Here is a 13,406-nt window from a genome sequence, read left to right on the forward strand (position 1 = left end):
TGGCTTACACCTGTAATCCTAGCTACTCAAGAGGCTGAGATCTGAGGATCGTGGTTTGATGCCACTCTGGTCAACAAAGTCCATGAACTCTTATGTCCAATTAACTGCCAGAAAACTGGAAGTGGTGCTGTGGCTAAAAGTGGTAGAACACTAACTATCTTGAGTGAAAAAGCTCACAGACAACATCCAGGCCCTGAGTTCAAGCCCCATAACACAAAAAACAAGCAAGCAAGCAAACAATAGCCAAGTTATGGAAACAGCCCAGAAGCCCTACAACAAATGAGGTAATCAAGAAAATGTAATAAATAAAGAATTTCACTAATCAAGTAGAAATATTAAGATTATGTCATTTGCAGGAAAATGAATGGGTCTATGTCTATCATGTTAAGTGAGGTAGGTCAAGCTCAGAGAAACAAACAGTCCATGTCTTCTTTTCTAGATCTAAAGAACAACTAGATCTGGATAGAGTTCTAAAGCTAGATCTAAAATATAACTAGACATGATAATACAGGACTCTAGGGATCCACACATAAGCAACCAGACAAAAGGACACTTTTAGGAGAACCCAAAAATTTAACTAAACATTTAAAATATTATTTATCTAAATAAATTCCAGGAAATGGAAAGAGAAACATGGGCTTTTCTGTTGTTGTTGGTGGTGGTGGTAGTATTATTCTTTCTGCTTTTGGGTTTTTTAAGGAGTGACAAAAAGGGGACACAGAAAGGCAGGAGGAAAGATGAACAAATGCAATCATGCTACTCAGTATATACTACATGGAAAATGAACTATGTAATTTGTACAAGGACAGGGGTGGAAGGGAGAAACTGGGGGAAAGCAAAGGAAGGATGACACTGTCTAAAAAAAGAAATGTACTCATCTGACTTATGAAATAGTAACCCCTCTGTACAACACTTTAATAGCAATAATATATCTAAAACAAGTAACAAATGGGCTGGACACTGTTGGCTCATGCCTGTAATCCTAGCTACTAAGGAAGCTGAAAGCTAAGGGTCACAGTTGGAAGCAGTTGAAAATCTGTGATACTCTTTTTTTTTTGGCCAGTCCTGGGGCTTGAATTCAGGGCCTGAGCACTGTCCCTGGCTTCTTTTTGCTCAAGGCTAGCACTCTGCCACTTGAGTCACAGCACCACTTCTGGCCATTTTCTATATACGTGGTGCTGGGGAATTGAACCCAGGGCCTCATGTATACGGGGCAAGCACTCTTGCCACTAGGCTATATCCCCAGCCCCAGATCTGTGATACTCTTAACTCCAATTAACCACTGCCAGAAAACTAGAAATGGAGCTATGGCTCAAAGAGCTAGAGCACTAGGCTTGAGCAAAAAAGCTCAAAGACAATGCCCAGGCCCTGAGTTCAAGGCCCACAAGTGGCAAAAAAAAAAAAGAAACAGTTAATGGGGGTGGAGGACTAGGTGTTATTTTGTTGCTTAAACTGTCCCATAAATCCTTCTACCTTTGGCTATTAGCTCTGTTCTTGTGAGGTGACTTATCGTTTCTTTCATTTTAATTTTGGCAATATTGGTTTAGAACCTCAAACTTACTAGACAGGAGTTTTATCATTTTAAACCACAATTATAGACTCCTTTTTGAGCACTTCTTTACTTTCTATCTAGCATGTCTCAGTATCATCAAGTATTTTTAAAGCCTATATTAAATCACTTTTCCAAAAAGTCATCATTTCTTTTATTAGAGACAGGTACTTAGAAACAAAGACGTGGGCACCAATGTTATTTATACCAACAACATTGCTCCTTAGGCCTCTAGGTGCACAGTATTAGGAAATATAAGTAAGTATATTAACCAACACATCCCTGTATTTACTTTCAAGCCACAGCTCCACTTTCTGGTTAACTCGAGTCTCACCTACGTTCACGTACGTTCCTGCCCAGGCTGGCTTTCAACAGTGATCCTCAGATCTCAAGTCTCCTGAGGAGCTAGGATTAAAAGCATGAGCCACTGGTGCCCAGCTGCATCTATTTTCCAATATTAGAAAATCATACAAGTCATACTGTAACTGATATAATCCAGCACCTCAGGATCTATTTTAATTTTAGCATACTTCTTTCTTCAACAGTAAGAAACCTAGGGCTCAAGATCTACATTTAAAAATTTGTCAATTATTTGCAAAGCCAGGCATAGGGTAACACACCTGTACTCGAGAGGTTAAGGTAGGAAGACCTCAAGTTCAACAACTTGGGGTACACATGAAATCATAGCTACATGAAAAAAAAAAAGGTTTTTTCTTTGTTTTGGATTTTTTTTGTCTGTTTGTTCATTTACCTGTCTTTTGGGAGAGTTAAGGGAGGGACATAGAGAAGGAGGGACAAAGGGTGAATAAATGCAAACAAATTGCTAATTAAGAAAATCATAGAGGTAGATGTAAGCAGACAAAGAGAAAAAGAGAATGAGCACAAAAGCAGTGTGCATGCAGGAATGAATAAGACCTAAATTATAGAAGTGTGTATGGTTGTTCTCCAGCAAAAATACATTTTCTTTCCTACCACCTCCTAGAATAATTTGTTATTCATTTATAAATAACAGGTTCATTTGTTAAAATTTTTTTTTTTTTTTTGGCCAGTCCTGGGCCTTCAACTCAGGGCCTGAGCACTGTCCCTGGCTTCTTTTTGCTCAAGGCTAGTACTCTGCCACTTGAGCCACGGCGCCACTTCTGGCCTTTTTCTATATATGTGGTGCTGGGGAATCAAACCCAGGGCTTCATGTATACGAGGCAAGCACTCTTGCCAGTAGGCCATATTCCCAGCCCTCATTTGTTAAACTTTAATATCATATTTTGGGTTCCCTCCTCACACTCTTATTTGATTTTAAATATCTGGGATTTGGAAAGAAAAGATTCCTGGAGGATCTTCTACTATTGGGAAAGCTTAGCTGCTAAGTAGAGGTACAAGAAAAGAAAGCTGTATTCAGAAAAAGCTTTTTGCTATAAGGAAGAGAGCTTCCTTCTATTTGTAAAAGCAAAAGAGATTTGACTGAACACTGACAGAAAATATAAGCAACAGACTGTATTCAGAAAAAGCTTTTTGCTATAAGGAATAGTTTCCTTCTGTTTATAAAAGCAGAAGAGATTTGGTTGAACACTGAAAATACAAGCAACAGAAAGTGACGCATCCAGGGAGGTAATATGTACACTTCAAGATTTTAGATGCACCAGAACCACAAGAGTTGTCCTAAAACTTCAGGATACATCAGAACACCTGAACAATTCCATTCCAAGTCAACCATTAGAATTCCTGGGTCAGTAGTTCTGGAGGAAGGTTGAAGGTTTATATTTTCTATGTCTTTCTAAAAGCTGGAATTTAACAATGACTTAAGTAGAGTAAAATAATTCCAAAATAGAAACACTCATGAACTGATATACTCAAGTACAAACTTGGAAAAAGGACACAAAACATACTGAATATTTACAAAGAATAGTGGCACATGCCTGCAACCCCAATACCCTCTAGGATAGGAAGCGCAAAGCAACCAAGATTACACAGTGAAATTGTGTCTCAAAATATAACAAATCAATTGAAAAAGAAAGAAAGAAAGGCCTGGGAACGTGGCTTAGTGGTAGAGTGCTAGCCTAGCATTAATGAAGCCCTGGGTTTGATTCTTCAGTACCACATAAACAGAAAAGGCTAGAAGTGGTGCTGTTCCTCAAGTGATAGAGTGCTATCCTTGAGAAAAAGAAGCTCAGGAACAGTGCCCAGGGCCTGAGTTCAAGCCCCAAGACTGGCAAAAAAAAAAAAAAAAAAAGCAGTCTGCTGACTGGGAAACTAGAGTTACTCATGGTTTTTCACTTTCTTCACTTTTACTTTCAATTAGCACTGGACTGCCTTTTTAAATTAGCAGTGGACTGCCTTTTTAAATAAGTAAATAAATAAATAAATAAAATCTTACATTACAACCAAGGCTGGCTTCAAATTTTCAGAGTTTAGAATTACAGTCCCAGACTGATGGGATTAGTCACTCACCACTCCCAACTTAAGCAGCTTTTTCACACAAGTACTTTTTGTGGCTAGTACTGGGTGGCTTGAACTCAAAGGGATGAGTGCTGTCCTGGAGGCATTTTCACTAAAGGTTGGCATTCTACCATTTGAGGCACAACTCCACTTCCAACATAAGAATTTCATGGACTTTCCTGTCTAGGCTGACTCTGAATCAAAATAATCAGTTATCAGCCTTCTCTGTAGATTATAGACAAGAGCCAACAGTACCCAATTCCCATAATTCATTCATGCCTGTCTGCCTTCCTGTCTGCCTGCCTGCCTTCCTGTCTGCCTGCCTGTCTGCCTGCCTCCCTCCCTTTCTCCCTCTTTGCCTTCTGCATTTATTTTTGTTTCAGTACTGAGACCTTGCACTCTTGATTAGTGTTTTCTACCAGGGCTCAAAGTTGGTATTCTACCACTGAAACAACACTTCCACTTTGTGGTGCTTAGAGATAAGTCTCCACTTTCAGTTTTGTGTGCTTAGAGATAAAGAGTTTCTCAGATTTGTCTGTCAAGCTGGTTTCAAACCTTTGGATCTCATCCTCCTGAGCAGCTAAGATTACAAGGGGTATGAGCCACTTGCACTCTAAGTACTTTATAATCTTTTCAAACCAAAATTTCTAAGCTTGCTTCATCTATCATATCATTGTTCAGAACATTTTTTATCATAACTTTGGCATTATGAGACTAATGTTTATCTCATTACATTTCAGAATGAAATACTGAAGACACAGGAACACTGTCAACGTGTACTTATTTGTACATTTTGGATCAACCACTCCATAAATCTTCTCTAACTTTCACATCAGAGTAACCTTCATTATTAAGTACTCTGATTTTAAAACTCTTATCCTTTTAACCAAATGAGTCCACTACCAGATATTTTTAAACAAGTGTAAAACTGCATAAAGGCATAGCAGTTATACGTATGAAAAGAATAAAAACTAATATAAACTCAAACATAAACATCTCTGGAAAAATGGTTATTAACATTCTTACACTAAAATTATTGTTATTATTTAATCTCAAACTATATGCAATCAAAAAGCCCTATGCCAGCTAAATAATCCAAATGATAACAAAGAATGTTAAGTTATGGCATAATCTAGATATGGTTAAGAAGCAATGATGTTTTACCTGAGCTGTATTTGCTTCCGTTTTTGCAACTCTTGGTTTCTGAGTTCTTCCAAGCGTCTGAGTTCTTCCTGACGTCTCATTAGATCTATAAAATATTAACTGTATATTAATATTTTATTACCTTTCATTATATTACCTTTCATTTGTTATTATATCAGAGTCTCTATTACTGACATAATACTTAGTAACTTATATTAACACATTTTTTTCTTTGTTGTTGTTGTTGTTTTTTGGACAGTCCTGGGGCTTGGTCTCAGGGCCTGAGCACTGTCCCTGGCTTCTTTTTGCTCAAGGCTAGCACTCTGCCACTTGAGCCACAGCGCCACTTCTGGCCGTTTTCTGTATAATGTGGTGCTGGGGAATTGAACCCAGGGCCTCATGTATAGGAGGCAAGCACTCTTGCCACTAGGCCATATCCCCAGCCTGTTGTTTTTTGTTTCCAGTCCTGGAGACTTAACTCAGGGCCTGAGCACTGTCCCTGGCTTCTTTTTGCCCAAGGCTAACACGCTACCATTTGAGCCACAGCACTACTTCTGGCCTTTTCTATATATATGGTGCTGAGGAATTGAACCCAAAGCTTCATGTATATGAGGCAATCACTTTACCACTAGGCCATATTCCCAGCCCTTAACACATTTTTTTTTCTATAAATCTTTTAATAATAAATAAAAGCTACATAGGGCTGGGAATGGGGCTTAATGGTAGAGGGCTTGACTTGCATGCATGACACCCTGGGTTGGATTCCTCAGCACCACATATACAGAAAAAGCCAGAAGTGGTGCTGTGGCTCAAGTGGTAGAGTGTTAGCCTTGAGCAAAAGAAGCTCAGGGCAGTGCCCAGGCCCTGAGTTCAAGCCCCAGGACTGGCCAAAAAAAGAGAGAGAGAGAGAGAGAGAGAGAGAGAGAGAGAGAGAGAGAGAGAGAGAGAGAGAGATAGAATTTTTCTTTGTTAGAAATTAAATGGGGGGCTGGGGATATAGCCTAGTGGCAAGAGTGCCTGCCTCGGATACACGAGGCCCTAGGTTCGATTCCCCAGCACCACATATACAGAAAAAACGGCCAGAAGCGGCGCTGTGGCTCACGTGGCAGAGTGCTAGCCTTGAGCGGGAAGAAGCCAGGGACAGTGCTCAGGCCCTGAGTCCAAGGCCCAGGACTGGCCAAAAAAAAAAAGAAATTAAATGGTTACTAATTGTTTCAATGTTAAGGCATGGCACAAAGGGTAGGGATGGAACTCAGTGATAGAGCATTTGCCCACTATGCTGTTGAGTTTGTTCCCTGTCCCACACAAAAACAAACACACAGAAAGAAAAAAGAAAAACACTTGTAGTTTTGCTGGGCATGGCAGCACATGTCTATAATCCTAATGCTTGGATAGGCTGTGGAAGATAATAAATAAATTAGAAGTTAGCATGTGCTGTCAATCTATTCTCCCAGAGAAGAAAAAAAAAGAATACCTAGCAAACACAAAATAAAACCAGAATAGCTGTATTAGCACATTCATTTACAATCTGAAGATCATAATGACTTACAGCAGCAAACTCACAGATCACCTTAAGTGACACTAGAAAAGCATATTTAAGAATTAGATCAGGACCAGCACAATCCATCAGCAGATCAATTAATAAAACTAGATCAGGGGCTGAAGGGCAGAGTACCTGTCTAACAACTGACAGATCCCAAATTCAAACTTCAATACTACATAAAACAAGAACCAAAACAAAACCATGAAAAAAAACAAACTATTTCTATAAAATAGTTACATGGTATAAAATCCATACTTCCTCCCAATACACCAGCCTAAGATCACTTTTACACTTGTCAAAAATTTGTTTTTTGGGTGTTTTTTTTGACAGTCCTGGGGCTTGAACTCAGAGTCTGGGCACTATCCCTGAGCCTCTTTTGGCTCAATGCTAGCAATCTACCACTTGAGCCACAGCTCTACTTCTGGCTTTTTCTGTTTATGTGGTACTGAGGAATCGAATACAGGGCTTCACGCATGCCAGGCAAGCACTCTAGCACTAAGCCACATTCTCAGTCCTAATCAATGTTTTTCAAAGGTCAATGAGGAGAAACTATTGAAAGAAAAGAAAAAGGTTGAGTGCTGATACAAAAGCCACTTTTTTTTTGTTTTGCTTTTCTGAGACAAAGTCTTGTACTATTGTTAATCCCTAACATAACAAGAATGGGGGTTCCAAAGTAAGATAAAAGTGAATTTAGAGTCAGGCACCAATGGCTCATACCTGTAATCCTAACTACTCAGGAGGCTGCAATCTAAGGATCATAATTCAAAGCAAGCTCAGAGAGAAGTCTCTTATCTCCAATTAACCACCAGAAAACCAGAAGTGAACACTGAGGCTCTAAGTGGTGGAGCACTAGCCTTGAGCAAAAGGACTCAGGAACCAAGGCCCCTAGCTCAAGGACCATGATAGACATCCAAAAAAAGAAAAACAAAAAACTCAGGGACAGCACAGAGTCCCTGAGTTCAAGCACTAGGACCTTCATCAGGGGGAAAAAAGGAGAAAAAAAAAAAGTCACACAGACATTTCAAAGCCTGAGCTGGCTTTGACTGCAATCTTGTATCTCAGACTCCTAAGTACCTAAGATTAAAGACCACCAGCACCTAGCTCAACAGAATGCTTTTTAAGTAAGTTCCTACACCCCAAGGTGAAATAAAAGTTCAATTATGAACTGGGCACTGGTGTCTCATGCCTATAATCCAAGCTATTCAGAAGGCTGCGATCTAAGGATCAACATTAAAAGCTAGCCTGGGCAATAAAGTACAAAAAAGTCCATGAGACTCTTATAAAACACTCAGAAAAAGCCACAAGTGGGCTGTAGCTCAAGTGGTAGAGTGCTAGCCTTGAGTAAAAGCAGCTCAGGGACAGTGCCCAACCTGAGTTCAAGCCCCTGGACTAGGAAAAAAAAAAAAAAAGCAACAAACACAAAGCCCAAAAAGTTTATTTGGTTGCTATCAGTAAAACATATTTAAGGGGCTGGGGATATGGCCTAGTGGCAAGAGAGCTTGCCTCGTATACATGAGGCCCTGGCTTCAATTCCCCAGCACCACATATACAGAAAACGGCCAGAAGTGGCGCTGTGGCTCAAGTGGCAGAGTGCTAGCCTTGAGCAAAAAGAAGCCAGGGACTGTGCTCAGGGCTCTGAGTTCAAGGCCCAGGACTGGCCAGAAAAAAAAAAACATATTTAAGAAGTGGTCTACAGCCATACCACTCCTGGGCATCTATCCTAAACAGCAAACACCAAGATATCAAAAAGACATTTGTACTTCCATGTTTATCGCGGCACAATTCATAATAGCCAAAATATGGAAACAACCCAGATACCCCTCCACAGATGAATGGGTCCACCGATGAATGGATCCAAAAAATATGGTACTTATACACAATGGAATACTACATAGCGATTAGGAATGGTGAAATATTGTTATTCGCAGGGAAATGGTCAGAACTCGAACAAATAATGTTGAGCGAGACAAGCCTAGAACACAGAAAACAAAGGGGCATGATCTCCCTGATATGTGACTGTTAACAAAGGGAGTCGGAGAGTCAGTAGAGACCAAGTCTTTGAAACGAAAAACTGCTTGTCAAAAAGTATTCCCCACAGGATTGGGGCACCGACTCAAGAGTATGTAACTAAAACCAAACAATTACTCAACATATAAAGGTCAAAAATTGACCTCTCAGGGGAATACAATAGCTCAAAAGCTAGGTATGTACGTTCATATAAGACTACTGTCGACATATGGTCTAATATCGACATTACATTTAAAGCCCTAGGCGAACTTTCTTGGGCGTGGCCACATGGCTACTGTATATGTTCTTGATACATTGTATATTGTGTATATATCTACCTGACCTAGAGAAAAGATAGAAAAACAGGATGTAAGATATCACAAGAAATGTACACACTGCCCTACTATGTAACTGTACCCTTTTTGCACAACACCTTGTCAAAAAATTTGTGTTCAATTAATAAACAAATAAATTTAATTTAAAAAAAAAGAAGTGGTCTGGATAAAATAATTTCCCAGAATGGGAAATTTCTTTTTTAACATCTTACATTTCAAGAAAGCAATGTATACGTTTTGATCTAACAGTTCTAATCTGTAAAATCTGAAACTAGGGGCTGGGGATATGGCCTAGTGGCAAGAGTGCCTGCCTCGGATACACGAGGCCCTAGGTTCGATTCCCCAGCACCACATATACAGAAAACGGCCAGAAGCGGTGCTGTGGCTCAAGTGGCAGAGTGCTAGCCTTGAGCAGGAAGAAGCCAGGGACAGTGCTCAGGCCCTGAGTCCAAGGCCCAGGACTGGCAAAAAAAAAAAAAATCTGAAACTAAAGATTGAAAGAGATTATCTGGTCTCAAGGAAATTTTGAGATATTATGATTAACAGATATAAATTACAAAGACGGCCAAAAGATGTAATAAATGAAGTATAACAGAAATTGAGTCTTACTGTAGACATTACTGCAGAAACACTAATTCAAGAAGCTAATAAAACTATTAAATCACTTAGGAAAGGAAAAGGGATACAGAAATTTTATACCTTTCAACCTCAAAGTACTTGAATAACAGTATTTTAGCATATCCAACAGCTCAAGAAATACTGCTTCAATTCACAAGAGCCAAAATATGCAAACAACCCAGATGCCCCTCCACAGATGAATGGATCCAAAAAATATGGTACCTATACACAATGGAAACTACATAGCGATTAGGAATGGTGAAATATTGTTATTTGCAGGGAAATGGTCAGAACTCGAACAAATAATGTTGAGCGAGACAAGCCTAGAACACAGAAAACAAAGGGGCATGATCTCCCTGATATATGACTGTTAAGATGGGGTGACGGACAGTAGAGACCAGGTCTGTGAAACCAAAAACTGCTTGTCAAATGGTATTTCCCACAGGAATGGGTCAGCAACCCAATAGTATGTAACTAAAACCAAACAACTACTCAACATATAAAGGTCAAAAATTGACCTCTCAGGGGAATACAATAGCTCAAAAGCTAGGTATGTACGTTCATATAAGACTACTGTCGACATATGGTCTAATGTAGACATTACGTTTAAAGCCCTAGGCGAACTTTCTTGGGCGTGGCCACATGGCTACTGTATATGTTCTTGATACATTGTATATATGTCTACCTGACCTAGGGAAGGGAAAGAAAAACAGGGTGTAAGATATCACAAGTAATGTACACACTGCCCTACTATGTAACTGTACCCTTTTTGCACAACACCTTGTCAAAAAATTTTAATTAATAAATAAATTTTAAAAAATAAAAAATAAATGTTATATAAAAGTTTAAAAAATGGGGCTGGGGATATAGCCTAGTGGCAAGAACGCTTGCCTCGTATACATGAAGCCCTCGGTTCAATTCCCCAGCACCACATATACAGAAAATGGCCAGAAGTGGCGCTGTGGCTCAAGTGGTAGAGTGCTAGCCTTGAGCAAAAAGAAGCCAGGGACAGTGCTCAGGCCCTGAGTCCAAGGCCCAGGACTGGCAAAAAAAAAAAAAAGTTTAAAAAAAATGGTAGAATACTTCCCTTGTAATCATGAAACCTTTAGTTCATTCCAATTACTGGTAAAAAATAAATAAATAAATAAAATTTTTAAGGATAAAAGAAAAAAAAGAATTACTGCTTGTATGCTAATCTTTAAAAAAAAAATAATATCAGGGGCTGGGGGTATGGCCTAGTGGCAAGAGTGCTTGTCTCCTATACATGAGGCCCTGGGTTCAATTCCCCAGCACCACATATACAGAAAATGGCCAGAAGTGGCGCTGTGGCTCAAGTGGCAGAGTGCTAGCCTTGAGCAAAAAGAAGCCAGGGACAGTGCTCAGGCCCTGAGTCCAAGCCCCAGGACTGGCCAAAAAAAAATCAGAGATGGGGCTGGGAATATGGCCTAGTGGCAAGAGTGTTTGCCTCGTATACATAAAGCCCTGGGTTCGATTTCTCAACACCACACATATAGGAAAGGCCAGAAGAGACGCTGTGGCTCAAGTGGCAGAGTGCTAGCCTTGAGCAAAAAGAAGCTCAAGCCCTGAGTCCAAGCGCCAGGACTGGCAAAAAAAAAAAAAAAAAAAAAAAATCAGAGAGAACATCAGTCAAATGATATACAGTAAAAATTATGCCTGAGCCTACTTAAAACGGGATTGAGGGCTGGGAATATGGCCTAGCGGCAAGAGTGCTTGCCTGGTATACATGAAGCCCTAGGTTCAATTCCTCAGCACCACATATATAGAAAAGGCCAGAAGACAAGTACAGTGCTCAGGCCCTGAGTTAAAGCCCCAGGACTGGCAAAAAAAAAAAAAACAGGGTTGAAGTAGGGTATTGGTGGCTCAATGCCTATAATAATAGCTACCGTGGAGACTGAGATCTGAGGAGCTCAGTTTGAAGCTGGCCTGGCAGCAAACTCTCTAAGACTTTTTTTTTTTAGATCCAAACCAGGACTTGAACTGGGTACCTACCATCACTTTTGCTCATTGGTTGGCACTCTACCAACTGGTGCATAAGACTGCTATCTCCAATGAACTTCCAAAAAGTAGAGCTGTGGCTCAAGTGATAGAGCATTTGCCTTTATCACAAAAGCTCAGGACAGCACCCCAAACAAAGCGGGGGGGAAAAAAATGGGACTGTAATTTTTATATATGAAGCTTGTCAGTAAAGAACATTAAATCAATGTCAGAAATCCAGACAAATAAAAAAATGAAGGCAGGGGCTGGGAATGTGGCTGAGTGGTAGAGTGCTTGTCTAGCATTCCTGAAGCCCTGGGTTCAATTCCTCAGCACCATAAACAGAAAAAGCCAGAAGGGGCGCTATGGCTCAAGTGGTAGAGTAAAAGAAGCTCAGAGACAGCGCTCAGGCCTTGAGTTTAAGCCAGGACAGAAGAAGCAGGAGAAGCAGAAGAAGCAGAAGCAGAAGCAAAGACAAGAAATTACAAGGTTTGCTAAGTATTGAGCACACACCTACTATGAGCACAAGCATGAGCCCTTTGAGATCTAGCACTGCTATTTAAAAAAAAAAAAAAGAGCTGGACAACAGTGGCTCTGGCCTGTAATCCTAGCTACTCAGAAGGCTGGGATCTGAGGCTCATGGTTTAAAGCCAGCAGGATCAGAAAAGTCCCTGTAAAACTCTCTCATTAACCACTCAAAACCCAAAGTGGGCTGGGAATATGGCCTAGTGGTAAAGTACTCGCCTCATATACATGAAGCCCTGGGTTCGATTCCTCAGCACCACATATAGAGAAAAAAGCCAGAAGTGGTGCTGTGGCTCAAAAGGTAGAGTGCTATCCTTGAGCAAAAAGAAGCCAGGGACAGTACTCAGGCCCTGAAGTCCATGCCCCAGGACTAGCAACAAAAACAAACAAAACCCAGAAGTAGAACTGTGACTCAAATTGGTAAAGTGCTAGCCTTGAGCCAGAGCTCAGAAACAGCATTCAGAGTTCAAGCACCATGATGAACGAACACACACACACACACACACACACACACACACACACACACACACACACACACACCAAGACAAAACAAAACAAGAGGAAAAGAGGGCTGGAGGCATGGCTCACTGAGTAGAGCATTAAGCAATGAGAAAAAAAATGTCAAGAGTTAAGAGTCTCAGTCTCGCACTGAAAATTTTTTCAAAAAGACAAGAGAATAAAAGGAAAAGGATGAAGCAAACGTAGCTATTTTCTTTTTCTTAGCTACTCAGGAATTATCACTTAAAGCATATAAATATATTCTCTTACATGAGTTATAAGTACAAAGGTATTCTAAACAAAATATTCTACAAGGATAATATAAAGGGAAAAATAATAATTAATACTGTATAGCTAGGCACAGTGGTTCATGCCTGTAATCCTAACTACTCAGTAGGCTGAGATCTAAGGATGTGGTTTGAAGCCAGCCCAGGCAGAAAAGTCTGTAACACTCTTATCTCCAATAAATCACTCAGAAAAAGCTAGAAGTGACACTGTGGTTCAAGGGGTAGAGAGCTTGCCTTGAGCACAAGGAGTTTCAGAGACAGTACTGAGGCCCTTAGTTCAAGTCCCCGAACCAGCAAAAAAAAAAAAAAAGGAAGTTATTACTGTGTAGAGAATTGTAAAAATTATAGTAAAGTGCAATAAAAAATGAAAAAAAAAGTATAAGACTGTCTTCAATATTAATGATCAAAAGTTGTACTTAGCGGGGCTGGGGATATAGCCTAGTGGCAAGAGTGCCTGCCTCGGATACACAAGG

The 13,406-nt window shown here is 40.1% G+C and overlaps 1 protein-coding gene across 2 annotated transcripts in view; it reads right to left on the reverse strand.

Annotated features, from left to right (window-relative positions):
* The window catches only part of Pspc1 (paraspeckle component 1), a 66,922-nt gene that overhangs the window by 33,535 nt on the left and 19,981 nt on the right, over positions 1 to 13,406 (reverse strand). For both annotated transcript variants that reach the window (XM_048341683.1, XM_048341684.1), the window contains exon 5: positions 5,147 to 5,231. In XM_048341683.1, the coding sequence (XP_048197640.1) occupies positions 5,147 to 5,231 (85 nt within the window). The remainder of the gene's footprint in view (positions 1 to 5,146; positions 5,232 to 13,406) is intronic.

The sequence above is a fragment of the Perognathus longimembris genome, chromosome 3 (assembly GCF_023159225.1).
Source record: "Perognathus longimembris pacificus isolate PPM17 chromosome 3, ASM2315922v1, whole genome shotgun sequence".
NCBI classification, from domain to species: domain Eukaryota; kingdom Metazoa; phylum Chordata; class Mammalia; order Rodentia; family Heteromyidae; genus Perognathus; species Perognathus longimembris.